General features: G+C 40.1%; 1 protein-coding gene across 1 annotated transcript in view; it reads right to left on the bottom strand.

The window, feature by feature from the left end:
• The window catches only part of LOC125887250 (synaptic vesicle glycoprotein 2B-like), a 71,255-nt gene that overhangs the window by 36,825 nt on the left and 19,028 nt on the right, over positions 1-15,402 (bottom strand). Inside the window, exons 2-3 of the mRNA XM_049573929.1 lie at positions 4,147-4,843; positions 556-782 (exon numbers count right to left, since the gene is read on the bottom strand). Of these exons, the coding sequence (XP_049429886.1) occupies positions 556-782; positions 4,147-4,382 (463 nt within the window). The 5' untranslated portion in view covers positions 4,383-4,843. The remainder of the gene's footprint in view (positions 1-555; positions 783-4,146; positions 4,844-15,402) is intronic.

Genomic DNA, 15,402 nt, shown 5'->3' with positions numbered 1-15,402 from the left:
CCCCGCGCCTAAGGTGAATAAACACTCTGGATCACTGATGTGTGCTGTTTAGAGGCAACAGAGTCAGTGCCCATGTTTCATGTCGCCAACTTTTTGAGGTCAAGATATGTAAATGTTTCAACATGTTGACTCCAGCATGCTCCTGAAGGATGAAGTAAACAAGACTGATTAAACAGTTTGACTTCCTTCGATTGGATGGTCAGTGGGCAACGTGCTGATTGGCCAGTCAGATCAGGTGTAAGAACAGGGTCAAAATTTGTGCTTGTAACTTGTATTGTGTAGCTTTTTATTTCAGTGTCACATTCACAGATAGGACATCTGTGTGTCCTATAAGCAGTGGTGCCACATGGGGGCCATATTCGAACATACTTGTCTTTTTCTCTAAAGAAAAGTATTAACCTATCATCATACTTCTGTTCAGGGGCGATAAGCCCAACCAGAGAGAAGCAACACAAAATCTACATCACTAGTGGGCAAACAAAGCACAGACCACAGAAAAGCACTACTCACACAGACACCACACTGTAAGCAACAGTAAATCATTAAAGCCCTTACCCAACATTCCTTTCTCTGCATTGGAGAGACACAGATCCTTTTCTGCAGATGGTAGAACAAACGCAACCACAAAACATTCAACTCCATCAGCCATCAGAGCCAGGCCCAGCACCACAAACAGTGTCCACTGGAACTTCCCGTGGCCACAGTCCTCCATGATGTCTTCATATTGTTCAGATAACTCTTGTAGTTCAGAGACCGCACTGCCGGCTGATCGAGCTTTAGTCCTGGACACAAACAGAGAATGAGAATAAGAAGTCATAAAGACTGCAAGTTTATCAAGCTGGAACAGTGAGAGTAAAATTTGGCAAATAAAAATGGCATTGAAAAGAAAACTTGAAAAGAAACACTGGCACTTAAACACTGGTATTGGAAAAGTTGTATTGGCACGAAAATAAAACACAGGCGTTAAATTTTGTTTTAATATTTTTTTGATATTCCTTGCATTCTGATGTGTTGAAAAGCACATCTTTGACATCTCCACCTAAACTGTATTAGTTCATAAAAAGTGCGTAAAAACTTATGTGGCACCGCACATAAGTAGTAGACGTAGAGTAGATAAAATAAGTACACGTTACTCCACAACCATGGGGAAATCATCATGAAATGTGCAGGCTATGTCCACGTGAGTACCTGAAACATACCCTCAAAAGTTCAAATTGACCACTAGGGGGCACCACAAATTCCAAACATCGAGTTTGGCACTTTGGACTTTGCCATCTTGGTTTTACAGAGCTACATACGCCATATTTGCACTGTTGTCATGATATGGTAAGAGGGCTGTAACGTTCTGGTCAGCAGGTTGATTGTTACGTCATCATGGTCTTGTCTGACCAAATTCTCATTGGTCAGACAGTCACTGATGTCACTTTAAATTAGTCGTGTCTCCACCGAAGCCTTTTTTTTCCCAACTGCAAAATGTCAGCTGTTGTTGTTCAGCACTTATATTCGTTCTCTGTGATTTTTGGTCTAAGCAGTTTGTCCCGCCCCTTTTTCACTGTGATTGGATGGCTGGTGATGGTGACAAGCTCAGCATTTTACCCAAAGTTAAACATTTTTCATTCCTCATTTTTAAGACATTCAGTGTTGGATTTTATCACGATGGATTTATTTTACTAAGTCTTTGCAGTCACTGCAGTTCAAGGCTGGATAACAAAGCTACTAAGAGGGATAAAATCCCACCGGAGTCCCTGTTGAAGCGGCATGATGGCTAATTTTAGCTTCGGGGCCAAAAATAGTAAGTCTCTCTCTCCCATGCAGCCGCACAGAGATATTTAAAGTCAGTAATGTTATGTTGTAAATGACCCTAAAGTTACCTCCTATAGTCTCCAGTATGTCAGATTTTTCAAATCAGGCCTGTTCAAAGTTTAGTGGTGAGACAGACTCATGCACTCAGCTTAGGTGGAAAAGTAAATGTGTGCAGTTTATTTTCGGGCATTATACATCGGCAACATTTACATTTCACTCAGGGCATTCCACTTGCATGAACAGAGAGTAAACTTCCCTTGGGCAAGTGTTTATAGCTATCGGTTCCTGTGACAGGAAAAAATGCTTTGGTGACACTCAATGCCACCGGGTAGAGTGCACTCAGTGCACTGCGGCGATTCAGTAAATATAGACATACTGTACCCATGCAGATTTTTTCCCCCATCAACAAATCGATTTGTCAAAGAATAGGTAGAATTGCAGATTCAAGATTCAAGATTTTCTTTTGACTGATTACCGCCCTACTGTAAACATGTTAATTTCTGTTGTAAAATTGGGCATTTTAACGTGAGAGTCTATGGGGATTGAATGGCTTCTGGACCCAGCCTCAAGTTGCCATTCAAGGAATTGCAGTTTTTTGATATCTTGTGTTGCCCTCATTTTTCAGCCACAGAGGTTGCTGCTTGATCAAAACATATCCTCAGACGTTTTTACATTTGACCAGTAGGGGGTGACATTGCCACTGAAGGGTTTTGCCGGGCACATATTTGGTCATAAATGAATGAGCATCTGTCTGATTGTCACAAAATCTGTTGCTTATCTTTAATACAGGTATTGAAGACTGTCAAAGGTTTTGATTTTTCACAGCTTTTAACTTCTAACCATTCATGTTGGCTTGAACCTCTGAATTGCTTCTTGCTTCTAGATTTATTATAGCTTTTGATGAAAAGCTTAAGCAATAATAGTTGGGCATTGTAGTCACACTCAGAATCAGCACTAATACTGATTTTTATGTGATAAGTCTGAGATGTGTTCAGATCAAAACCAGGAGCAGAGATGTACAGTATAGTACCACTATAATGTTTCAAACAGACAAAAACTCATCGTGGGACTTTTTGAACAGCTGCACTTTGTTTTGATAGTTTTCACTGAGCTGTTTGACTCATACAGATGCTTTGATTCATACTTATGACCTGACATTAAATGCTGTCTCCATTCAAAAATAAGTATTTGGTGTGATATTGCCACTGACCTGTTTTTTTAAGAATTGACAGACTGAGAAAAAAACTTGCTCTTTGACCTGCAAGTCATGCCTCAAAGACTTAAAGGTTAAGTGTGTAAGATTTAGGAGGATTTAATGGTGTCTAGCAGTAAGTATTGTATATTGAAACTGGCTGAAACTTTTCAAAGTTAGAATTTCTTCAGATCATCAGCCTTCAGAATTTCTTCCTTAGTATGAAAGCAGAATTGACTTCAGAGGTCTCTTCCTCTCCAAAACAAATGGGCCAGGTGATTTAAATTGCTAAAAACATTGAATAAAGCAGTTTCACGATACAAATCAGCATTTCTCCAATGCTGTTTAGCATGCCGGAAATTGGCAGTGCGCCCAAAACCTACCTATGTGTGCTCACTCTTTTTTTTTTGATATATTAATGTGTGCTCACCTATTTTCTGATCTAGACATTCAGGAGGTTTTGACAAATGGACCAGGGGTATGGGGCCATTATGGTAGCAAAATAGCTGCAAATGCATATCTCAATGTGTGTGCGTAATCAGATTTGTACATGTGTAAAATAATTTGTAAAAGCGTAATAAAGTTTGTGAATGCATACAAAAATCTGCAAATGTGTATTTAGAATCTGTGTGTGCGTAATCAGATATGTAAATGTGTAAAAATAATCTGCAAATCTGTATTCAGATTTGCAAGTGTATTGCGATCTGTAAATCTGTACAACGATCTGTAAATCTGTACAACGATCTGCAAATGCATACAGAGATCCGGAAATATGTAGACAGATTTGTAAATACCTATGTCTTCAGCTTTAACTCAGTCGGGCCTCTCAACTGGCTCTCTCTGTACACGTGATTTTTGCTTCTGCCGTGTGAGATTTTAAGCTTTCACAAAGAGAAAGCTAAATGTTTTCTCAAAATTGAATTAGGTGTGATGTTCTGGAGCTTTCTACAGCTGTCTCCACCATCTTCAATTTACTTTTTTTGCTGCTGTAAGTAGTGCCTTCATTTCCTTTGTTGAGTACATTATATATTTTCCAGAGTGAGTACGTTACATATTTAAACCCTGCTTAGAATCAGCAGGTCTATAGCTATAGTATTGCACTTTTTTGGGTACATTTGCACAAAAACAAAAACAACAACAAGGTGTCTCACCGTGCAGCTCTCTGTGCAGCCTTCACCTCGTCAGGATGTGGTATCCCTTGATATTCTCCTTCGTACATCTGATCCTCTTCATCGTGTCCTTCAGTCACGTCGCTCGCTGCGTCCTCTTCTTGAGGAGGGTAGTCTTCCCGGTAACCGTATCCATCATGGCCAACACCTTCTCCATAAGTCCCATAGCTGTCACCCCCTCCTTGCTGGTACATGTTATTTTGGTAGGGGTCAGCCATCTTGGCTTACTCGGCCTGCTAGGCTAATTGTTAATTTTACAGCAAATATAAGGTTTTCGTTTGGCTTGTTAGTTAAGTGCAGTCTGGTGTTAAATTTCAGATCACAAAAAACTGGCAATTTGATCTTTTAGTAAAGCATGACAAGTTAATTAGCTTAAATATGCTAAACAACTAGTGTCAGTCATAGGTTAGTGACTGTGTTCCTTTACTGTCTTTTAAAATGAATAGTGAATAATGGTGTTAACATCAAACATCACAAATTCCCCCACTTTGCAGTGCAGGTTACTCAGTCCAGCTTATCCTTGTCTTGCTAGTTTTAAGCAGTGTTCTGAATATGAATTAGCACAAGATGGAATTTCTCTGTAGGAATGTGTGTTTGTCTCAGTTCCTGGTTTTAGAAGTCGTGGTGGTGTGGCTGGTGACTCCAGAGTCCTGTTAGATCTTGTCTTCAATTATCACTCCTGCAAAATAGAAAAACTCAGTTAATCTAAGTTAAGTTCGTTAAGATAAAAATGTCATATTTGTAAATTGTTGCATGCAGGTACTTGCAATATTGCAAGCTATATTTAATGAATGGTCTTTGTCAGTTTTACGTCCTATACTTTAATGTTTTCAGGCTGTTCTCAAGCACTGTTTGTACCTACTCAAAATAATGCACAATATTACCCCAATACTGTAACCCACATAACTGAAAAGGCTGCGATTATGTGACCAATGTACTGACAGGAGTACAGAAAGAAGCAGTATGAAGAGCAAAAGTCTGTGTCTTATGATTGTCTCTGATCATTGTGTCTTAGATTTTGGTGATCATAGCTCAAAAGTCAAACTCACTGCGACATTTCCATGGTATTCTTGTGATGATATCTCAAAAACAGAATTTCTTTGAAATTGTCAGAAATATTCTCTTGGACTGAAGAATAAAGTGATTAGAATTTGGTGGTCAAAGGTCAAGGTTACTGTGACCCCACAAAACATGTTTTTATCCTCAAGAATTGTGATGACATTTTTATCCCGAAAAGTCAAAGGTCAACTTCACTGTGACATCATAATGTTCTGCATAAAACACTTTTCTGGCCATTATTGAGCTTCATAACTCAGGTAGGGGAGACATTTGGTCAGACATTTAATTGGTGACACTAATCTTGGTGTCCACCTTGAATCTGTGCTGATTGTATAGATCTTTGAGGCTGAAGGTGTGTGTGACGCATCCATGTTTTCACAGACGTGGATGTAAACTCTAAGAAAAAACTTGAGTGGTGTACTGAGGCATATAACCATGGGGCGTCAAATCTATCTCATGTAACTGTGTGAACTGTTTGCAATTCATCCATTTTTTTCAGTCTGCCAGAATAGAGGTGCCAGTTCATGTCCTGGGCACTGCCTAGGTGCCCTTGAGCAAGGCACTGAACTCCCCAACTGCTTGGGGTGCCTGACCAAGGCAGCCCTCTCACTCTGACATCTCTCCACTTTGTGCATGTATAGGTCCTGTTTGTGCATGTGTGTGTCTTTCGGGCCTGTGTGTTAATGACAAAAGAGTGAAAAAATTGAATTTCCCCTAAAAAATATTGAAATCCTCTTTTTGCTTTGGGATCCCATGTCAAGCAAAACATAAATAAAGGCTTTTTTTGTGATTTCAGAGAGGTTAATGTGGGTGTGCCATCACCAGAGAGAGTGGCCAAATTATTATGGAACAGTAGACACCTCTTGCAATGAAATCAGTCTAACTGCAATCCAGCAATCTGCGGCTTACAACGAATAAGGGCGTAAAATGGGAGGACCAATGGCACCTTCCCTACTTCCTACCCTCTTACTTCTGGCCCCTTTGCTCAGACTACACCTATCTTTGAACTAGCCCTTCACCCTGATCACAGTTACACATCTGTAAAGTTTCAGGACAGCATCTTGCATAGTTGTGACACTATTCTATTGATAAAATCTGTCCACAAACAGACAAACACCTCATAGAAACTGTCAAAACTAGGGATGCAAGATATTAGATTTTTTGCCAATATTGATACACAGATATGTAACAGCTCATTCGACTGATTACCGATACCGCTATCGATATATCCATTTTTTCCCCCACCTAATTTTAATGATCATCAAGTCTCTCCTATTATACATGCATACTAGAGGGTGACACGGGAGTGGATTTTCCGTCCCGTCCCAATCCCACAAGAATGACTCCTGTCCCATCCCGCTCCCATGTTGTGTTTCAGTTACAGTAAAAAAAAAAAAAATAAAATAAAATAAAATATATATATATATATATATATATATATATAGTACATGGATCACACAATGCCTGCCTTAGTTGAATATAAACCCAAATATGACATCCAATGTTGTGTTTTGATGTTTATTGCCTAATTATTTTAACATTCACTCCACCTTGAAGCTGTTCAGAATGATAAACACATTTGACTTCTGATGTGGTCAGACAATACGTCATAAGAACCAGTTCTGAGGGAGAAAAATTTAGTTAAAGTATTGCAGTAAAAGTCATGTTTGGTTCCTCTGACTGATATTATTATATATGACATCATTAGATTATTAATACTGAAGCATCAGTGTTAGAGCAGCATGTTACTGTTGTAACTGCTGGAGGTGGAGCTAGTTTCAACTACTTTATAAAAACTTGACTATTGATTATGATTCCCAGGCCCACCCACTCCTGTTGGCTTTTTTTCCCATCCCGTTCCAATCACATGACGAATAGTGAAACTGATTCCCATCCCGTGGGAATCACGTGACCCGTGGGACTCCCGAAAAAATGTCAGCCATGAAGAGAGACATGAAATACAACACTTCCCAGTATATATAATATTCATTCATTGCACAAAATAAGAAAAAGCATGTTGGCTGATTCTAATAGTTCATTTTAAAGCTGATATCAGCTGATACCAGTGATGTGCCGATATTATCGTGCATCCCTTGTCATAACAGTTACTGCGGTAGTTCCTGCTACAATTGGTGTCACCTGGACCACATGTTGCCATGATGCGCACACATACAACACACAGACTGACAATATCAGCCCACAACATTGCTGCAGCTAGTAACAAGTGAGCTGACCTGTCAACCTAATCTGTGCCGTCATGTAGGTGACTATGTGAGACACAAATATTCTTTGCATCAAGACTGCAGCGCACCACTGGACTTGTATGGCCACAATCTTTACCACTACTCAATTCTCTCCTCCCACTGAGACACAGAGTGAGTCTCTGATATACCAAACCAGCACAGTCAAGAACATAACCTCATTGTTGAACCATCTTGCCGATGGGACAATATGTTCCACGCCCTGTGTTGACACAAAACAGAGCTCTGAGTCTTCCTTCCTGTTCGTGATGTCTTAGAGGTGACTGGGTCATATCCACCATATGGATGCTTTCTCAGCCAGGGAGCCAGTCACTGTCACTGCCAAGATACACCCAGAGCTCAGCTCTTCCCTGCAAGGCACATATTCTCCGTCTGTATGAGAACTAACTAGGAATGAAAAATAGGCCTGGATTTTTTACTCAGCATGCCAGCCCAGTGACACCCCATCATCCAGCAACAATACACCTTGAGCCATGGGACCCACATCGCCTTGTTGAATAAGCTTAGAGTAGTTGCATTGCAATTTTCTGTATTAATTAACTTCTTCAGAATTAGTTAAATTACTACCAATCAAACATTGGTAGTACAAGCAAAGGGGTAGATATTAAGCTAACACTTATCTGGGCATGAAACTCAACAGCAACATGCGTACACCATGTCCCGAAACGTCCTCAATGGAACTCCAAAGCATTGATCAGTGCATTGAGTTGACAGCACTGCAGAGGGGCTCTATCAACATGACGAAGCATGTGCAAGCAGCAGTGTGCTAAAATAAATCTGTTGAAAGCAGATGAATCATGTAGACTTTTGACCCATGTGGTGTTTCCTGATGGTAGCTCTCCCTGCAATGCCACTTTTCAGAGCAACAGGCTCCTCTCTCTGCCTGTCTGATTAAAGAGTATAGCAGATCGACTGTTCTGGAATAAGGCATGTCCAGATGGCCAGTCCACCTTTGACTGTGGGCAGCAAAACACCAAGTCGTGACACTGAAACCCAAACTACATTTCTTTTCACACTGAGGTTAATATGTGGTCACAATATCCTGCATTTAATAATTTCGAGTCTTTGCTCCAAAACACTATTTTTGTTTAGGCACATGATGAGTACAGCATTTGTATTAGTCCTCGGGTCAAAGCAAACCTTCTACTTCTATCTTTTACTCCGATATATACACAGTCATCTTCTGAGTTATCTGTGTGTGTGCAAAGTGCAGAGTGTGTCGTGTTCAAACACAAACCACACATCAGTAATCCCAAATCAGATGGATTAAATCTCAAACCACTCTCACAGACAACACAGATCGGTGCATGTGTGTGTGTGTGTGTGTGTGTGTGTGTGTGTGTGTGTGTGTGTGTGTGTGTGAGCCACATCCCCTGCCCTGTATCTTCGTGACTAGTGAAAAAACAGGCTGTGGCCGGAGCACTGCAGAGATGTAGTAGATTTATACTTTCGTATACTAACACTTGCATCAAAATCAACATTATTCCAAGACTGTTGTCATCAGCCCAGTTGATGTGATGTACAGTATTTACCTGATACCTGATATCAAATTGGGATATAGCCACAGACAGTCAGTTGCATATGTGGTCTGTAAAATTCACCTAAATTCACCCAAAATCCCTATCCATGCAGTGGCGCTCGTAGCACATTTGGTTTTGCGTTACATTGTGCAAGATTATACTGAACACATCATGAGAACATTATAATTTACTTTCACACAGTACTAATTTTTACTGAATAGAGCTTGAACACTTCACAATGTAAATCAAAGGATTTAGGAGGGAACTCAGAAAAGAAGGCCTCTCTACTATTTAGTGGGCTTTGCTACATATTTATGTTGATGTGGCCTTCAAAATAATAGAATAGTATTAGTAAAACAATAGCAAAAGATACAGTTTGATTTGTTTTCTTCCCCCATTTGTGGCGCCCCCTAGAGATGAGAGTGCCCTAAGCAAGCAGTATGAAAACAAAATCGGGGAGTGCAGCGAAATGCCGCCTGCCTACTTTTGCTCATACAGAATGTGCCTTTTTCGGAGCAATGGGGGGCGTGAGCAAGTAACAAAACGTTTGGCTCAGCGTGTGACATAAACAGTGACGAGGGAAGCCGCGGCTGGTCAGTCCTTTGGCGATTCTCTCATAAGTATGCCCGTCCTTCTCCGTTCGCTTCATTTGACGGTTAATGGCCTCTTCATTTGCAAGGGCAAGGAGGGCGTGCAATTCCTTGTCTCCCCAGTTGCTCATCTTTACAGTGTCTTTCAGGTTTGCATTTCCCTCTTGCTACTAGCTGCTCATTCCTGCTATCAACTGTTTCCTGTTAGTCCACTGGCAGTGGGTCACAAGTGCGTGTCATCAGCAGCTCCTCCCACAAGTCAGGGAGGGAATATTTTTCACTTTTCTTGAAAAAAAAAAAAGATGCTACAGATGATAAGAATGGAAAACACAATGGGACCATAGCATGAAGCCTCACATAGTCCAAATTCAAAGTAGATAACAATATCATAGAAAATAAATATTTTTACACATTTTTCTAATTTTTTCCAGGGGCTTTTCAAAGGAAGAGGATACAAAAATGTGTGAATATGAGTTTAAAACTTATCAGCGCAGACAGAAATTTAGGAGCTTACTAAATACAAAAACGCTTCTAGAAAACCTAAATTGATAAGAAAGACTGTTTTCCCTTAAGACAACATAGGAGCCATTTGTTTATTATTCCTGTGCATTTCTAAGAGTCTGATGGAAAAAATGGGGGTTAAAAACTGCTGTGGAGCTTCAAATTGTCATTGACTACAAGACCCATAAGCCTCGGATGAAATGGACCGATCACTGGCTCTTTAAATACCTTTAAACTACAGGAAATGTAACTGATGCACATGCCTTCCACAAAGGTCCTCGTTGGCTATCCAGGCCATAGCAACAGCACTGGAAGCTCCTATTGGCTCAAGTAAGATGTCAATGAAAAGGGCAGGAGTTCACCTTCATTTTGAGATCAGTTTGTTTACATGCAGTACTTGAGAAATTATAGATAATATGTTAGAGGAATATGAACGTTTGAAAATCTATGGATGTCATAATGTGTTTGGACCAAATATTTTGCTGGATTTAGATAATCTGGACCCCTGACAGTGTGTGAGAAATGAACTGAGAGCTGTGTAAGCACTGTCTGGATAATATGGCTCTGTGGATTATGAAAACGTTTTATAGGTGAGTAATAACCGTTTGGTTTTTGTCTGACAGAAGCGTATATTGAACCTGCGGTGGTGGTAGTATTTTGAAATGGTTAGCATTAATGGCACCACGAGGAGTGTAGCTTCAGAACGATATGTCATATGAGTAGGCCACTTAAACAAACCAAATACAGCAGTTGTTTTAAATATACTAATTTTCAAAAACATAGCAGGAGGGCCTGTGGACAGGCCATCAGATTTCTAACAGTTTATAACTAAAGTGGAAATTAGATTTTAAAATCAGCTGTGTTACATTAAATACGTTTGTGTCCACATTAACCCACAAGTACGCTAGAACATGCACCCATGCCATCAGATTTATATCATGAGCAACAGAAGAGGCTTGACTCCAGAACTGCTAACTACAAGCAGTGAAGTGCAGCGCTAGATTACTGTAGACTCTGTGATATACTGCTGTTGTTGATAGCAGGACATAGTTGTAGAACCACACCACTGAACCTGTGCTCACTTAATTCAATCATGTTCCATTTGAAATGTAAGATCCTCTACTGAGGGATTTTCCACTTGTTGTTTACCAGTCATCATAGCCTCTAAAACAGATTACTGTGATATTGTCTGGGGTTGTGGTTTCTTCTGTCTCTGAGGGTCCTGGTGAAGGCAGACCATTACACCATTAGGCTAACAGCAGTACACCATTAGTGGTTCGGGTGATAGCCACTGGATTTATTACTCCACTTTGTTCTACATAGATCAATTTATGTCCCATTGCTTTATTCAACTGTTGCTTTGGTAATCCTCTCTGCTGTACCCTGGTTAACTCTGCTCTGGTAGTACTGCTGGTTACTTTAACATACACGAGATAGAAAGGGAAATCTTCCTGAACATTTTGCAGAATGGGCTTAAGGCTCGTTTTTACTCCCTTTAGGTATGAAAATAGATATAACTGCATTTGAGATGATTCTGATTCAGCCAATAGATGGCACTAGAGGGCAGAGGCAAATGTTTTACAAACAACAAACAAGGCAAAGGTGGAGGCTGTAATACTGAACCTTTTAACAGAGGCAGCATTGTAGAGGCGGTGGTCTGTGAGGCCATTAAATACATCCCAACGTGAAGTGAGAGTTCTTTTAAGTATATTACCGATTTGTTTCCTTCCGCCATTATTGAAAATTTCTTCACCATCTTCTAAGGTCATATCTTGCTTAAACCACACTACACTGCCCCCAAGATCTCTGCTGGTACTGCTCTGTTTGGTCCATATACAATAGCTTTCAGAAAATGTGCACAAACTTGGACAAAATGAACCCGTTGTATTGACCAAACGCTTCATCCATCTCCCTCTCCGTCTCTCTCCATAAATGAGCCCTTAGATGAAGGAGTAAGGTAAGTGAGACTAAATGAGAAGTCCTGGGTTAAGCATAATTAGACTGAAGGTCCAATGTGTAAGATTTAGTGGGATGTAGCAGTGAGGTTGCAGAACTGAAACTTCTCTCATTTGCCAAGCATGTAGAACCATGGTGGCTGACGCAAAAATGCAAATGGCCCTTTCTAGAGTCAGTGTTTGGTTTGTCCATTCTGGGCAACTGTAGAAGAAAATGGTGGACTCCGAGGATGAGGACCCGCTCCGGACATAGCTCTAAACGATTTAGTAACGAAAACACAAAGAGTCTTATTTCCAGGTCACTGCAAACATAGTTCTAAACACTGTGTACCATTTCTGCCAATAGATGTCCCTAACTCCTACACACTGGACCTTTAAGTAGGAGCACATGCCAATGGTCTACTTGTGCTCATAAAATTCCAAAATGAAACAGAAAGCACAGATACTGGTGTAAATTTGGAGACAAAACTATGGCAGAGGCAAAAAGAATTTGTTCAAAAAACTATAATGAGCACAAAACAGCGCTACTAGCACAAAATGTGTCAAGCCATTCAGTTATTCAAAGAAGTATTAGTGCTAGTAACGGTGCTATTGAGCAACAGACAAAGAGTGGTCACATTTGCTTCATGGACACACATGGATGATTGTTTTGATGGCAATCTGAGGTGTGGTGAAGCCAAGTGGTGAAGTCAGGTGGAGGCTAGTTATGTTACTGAGCATCAGTTCTGAAAGCTATATTCTATGTATACTTCCAGTCCACTGGAAAAGATGGTGGACCCTCTAATAGCAGTTCATGAAACTTTTCATGATTCTTCTTAGGCTTTAACATGAAACTCGTATCTGAATAAGGTGAGATGGTGTAGCTTGTGTCCATGGAGCCTTCCTGCCCCTCTAGCTGATCAATAGGAAATGAGCTAGCTTGAGAGGGTCAGACTCATTCCTTCCTGCGTACAGCTCCATACATTTTTAAATCCCTCTTAGTATATGCATACTTATCACACCATCCACTGTGCTCAGTAACAACAGAATCTTGCAATGTCTCAAGCATGAAGCAGAACTTCATCAGAAAGTGTAAATGAACCATATTCCTCAGATTATCTGTCCTCATTCAAACGAGTTATACGTTATCACAATATACTAAGTGATAACGTTATAACTTGAAATGTTTCATATCAAAACAATAATTATCATATTTTAATTATAATGTTTCACATTATAACAAGATAAAGAGTGTATTGTTAACACAATAAAAGTTTTTTGTTTAAACATGATAAATTCAAATGAAGTAATACCATGAAAATATCTTGTAATATAGTGAAAAACATTTTTTACTAATCAAACTAGTTGTTCTTTTTCTGGCACGGCAACAACACGCTGCCGTACTGAAGTGCATGTCGGTCTGCATTTAGATATTCTAAATAGTCCCTGACCCCTCAGAAATGGCATTAAACAGAAGTTTAACCTGCCTCCTTGAAAGACTAATTTAATCTTCATTTTAGTCTTTGAGTAACTCAAATTATCTTTTGCAGCTGATTTTGTTAAATCTAGAACAGGCTTAATCTACAGGACCAATTTAAGATTTAAATTCTGACGGTGTCAGAAATTTATGATGACTATCTCACAGTGTGACAGCTGCTACAACCTAGGTCTACTAATCAACCAATAGAAATGCAGCACGAAATGACGCAATGGTCACCGGGACACCGGCGCTAAACCCAAACAAATGATCGCTTGCCACGGAGGTAAAACGAAAAAAAAGAAGTCTGTGGAACTCCCAGAAAGAGGAAAGTTTGATGGAGCTGTGGCAGCAGAAGTCTTATTTATTTGATGTTTCCTCCAGCTGCTATCATGACCGCCAGAAAAAAGACGCTGCATGGAAGGAAATTGCGGAGGAACGGCAACTTCCAGGTGAGCAAGCTACCAATGGTGGCGCAGATGGATGACGTACGCTGATGCAGTGCACGCTGATGACGTTGCATATTGACGTACGTCATAACCTGCCGTTCAGTAGAAACAGCCATCATACAATTTGCACACATCAAACTTGATGTCGTACCAAAGTTTATTAGATCCACATCTCACAGTGTGTCATGTAATAGTCTTATAAGATTGCTAAAATCGCACAGTGTATAGAGGGCATAAGTCTAAATTTGAAACAACTTCACAGATTTACTCCAACTCAACCTGACAGTTGCCTACTCTTCATTTTCTTACACATCTTATTATATGAGGTCAAAACAACTGATCTTGGTTTAATTAGGTAGAAGTAATGAGCAGTATCACTTTGGGATTCTCCCCCACGCCACCACTGACTGAGACCTGACCCCATCCATTTTCACTTGTTAGGCGTAGGTGCTCACAGATGTATATCTTCTACATACTCTAAAATGCTTATGAATTGCTACTCTGCTAAGCTGAGAACAAATTACACAGTCACTGGTTTGTTAATGCTCCCCAACAAACTCAAAGATGTGAAAGCATCATCAGAAAGTACAAAACAAGAGATAAAAAACAGAACATTAAAACCAAGTCTCTGTAAGTTGACAAAAATAAAATGTCCTCTGGATCTCTTCTTGTCATGTGTTGGTTATGTATGTGAGTGCACTCAAATTGATTCATCTTTTCTTGTATGTTATGCTTTTTCTGTTGTTATTGTCTGTTTTAAGAACCATTAACAAGTAAAAGCCAGATGACTGAGGGTGAAAGAAACCCAGACTGAGACAGTAAAAAGACAGAATGAAAAAAAGTCTGATATGACTCAGCAGTAGTTATTTTTTTATTGACAGCTGAACGGAGATGAGTGTCGGTCCAGCCACAGGTTGTTTTGAAACTGATAGCTGGCCAGCAGGAAATTAAATTCTGGACAGACCGTGTCAGTCTGTCCCCATCGGTTCATCTCTTACCTGACTGACCCAGCTCTATGTCTCTCTTCTAATAATGGACAGAATTAATGTCATTGGAGAGTCAGCATGGTGTCTGCAGGTTTTAGCAAGTTTAATTTAAGCCTTGTCTTTCCCCTCTGAATGCCAATACCTAGAAGATGCTAAAGTTCATTTACAGAGCACATGAACATAATGAATCAGGTTGATTTTTTTGTTTTTATGTTTTCCTGCAAAAAGTAATGCACCAATATCCCACGTATCCCTGAGCCAGTAATTCATGCATTGCCCACGCATTTGTGGGAGGCTGCAATCATATTACCAATATGCTGACGAGAGTAACCAGAAGCCGCCCTGAGTGGTCCAGTAAGGAGGCATGTTGGGCTGATGTCTGGGTCACAAAACACAAGAATTTCTCCCGGGACTTTCCCAAGGAGACCAGTGTTCATAACCATGTGAAATATGAGTTAACT

The sequence above is a fragment of the Epinephelus fuscoguttatus genome, linkage group LG4 (assembly GCF_011397635.1).
Source record: "Epinephelus fuscoguttatus linkage group LG4, E.fuscoguttatus.final_Chr_v1".
NCBI classification, from domain to species: domain Eukaryota; kingdom Metazoa; phylum Chordata; class Actinopteri; order Perciformes; family Serranidae; genus Epinephelus; species Epinephelus fuscoguttatus.
This window is presented reverse-complemented; position numbering and strand designations above follow the sequence as displayed.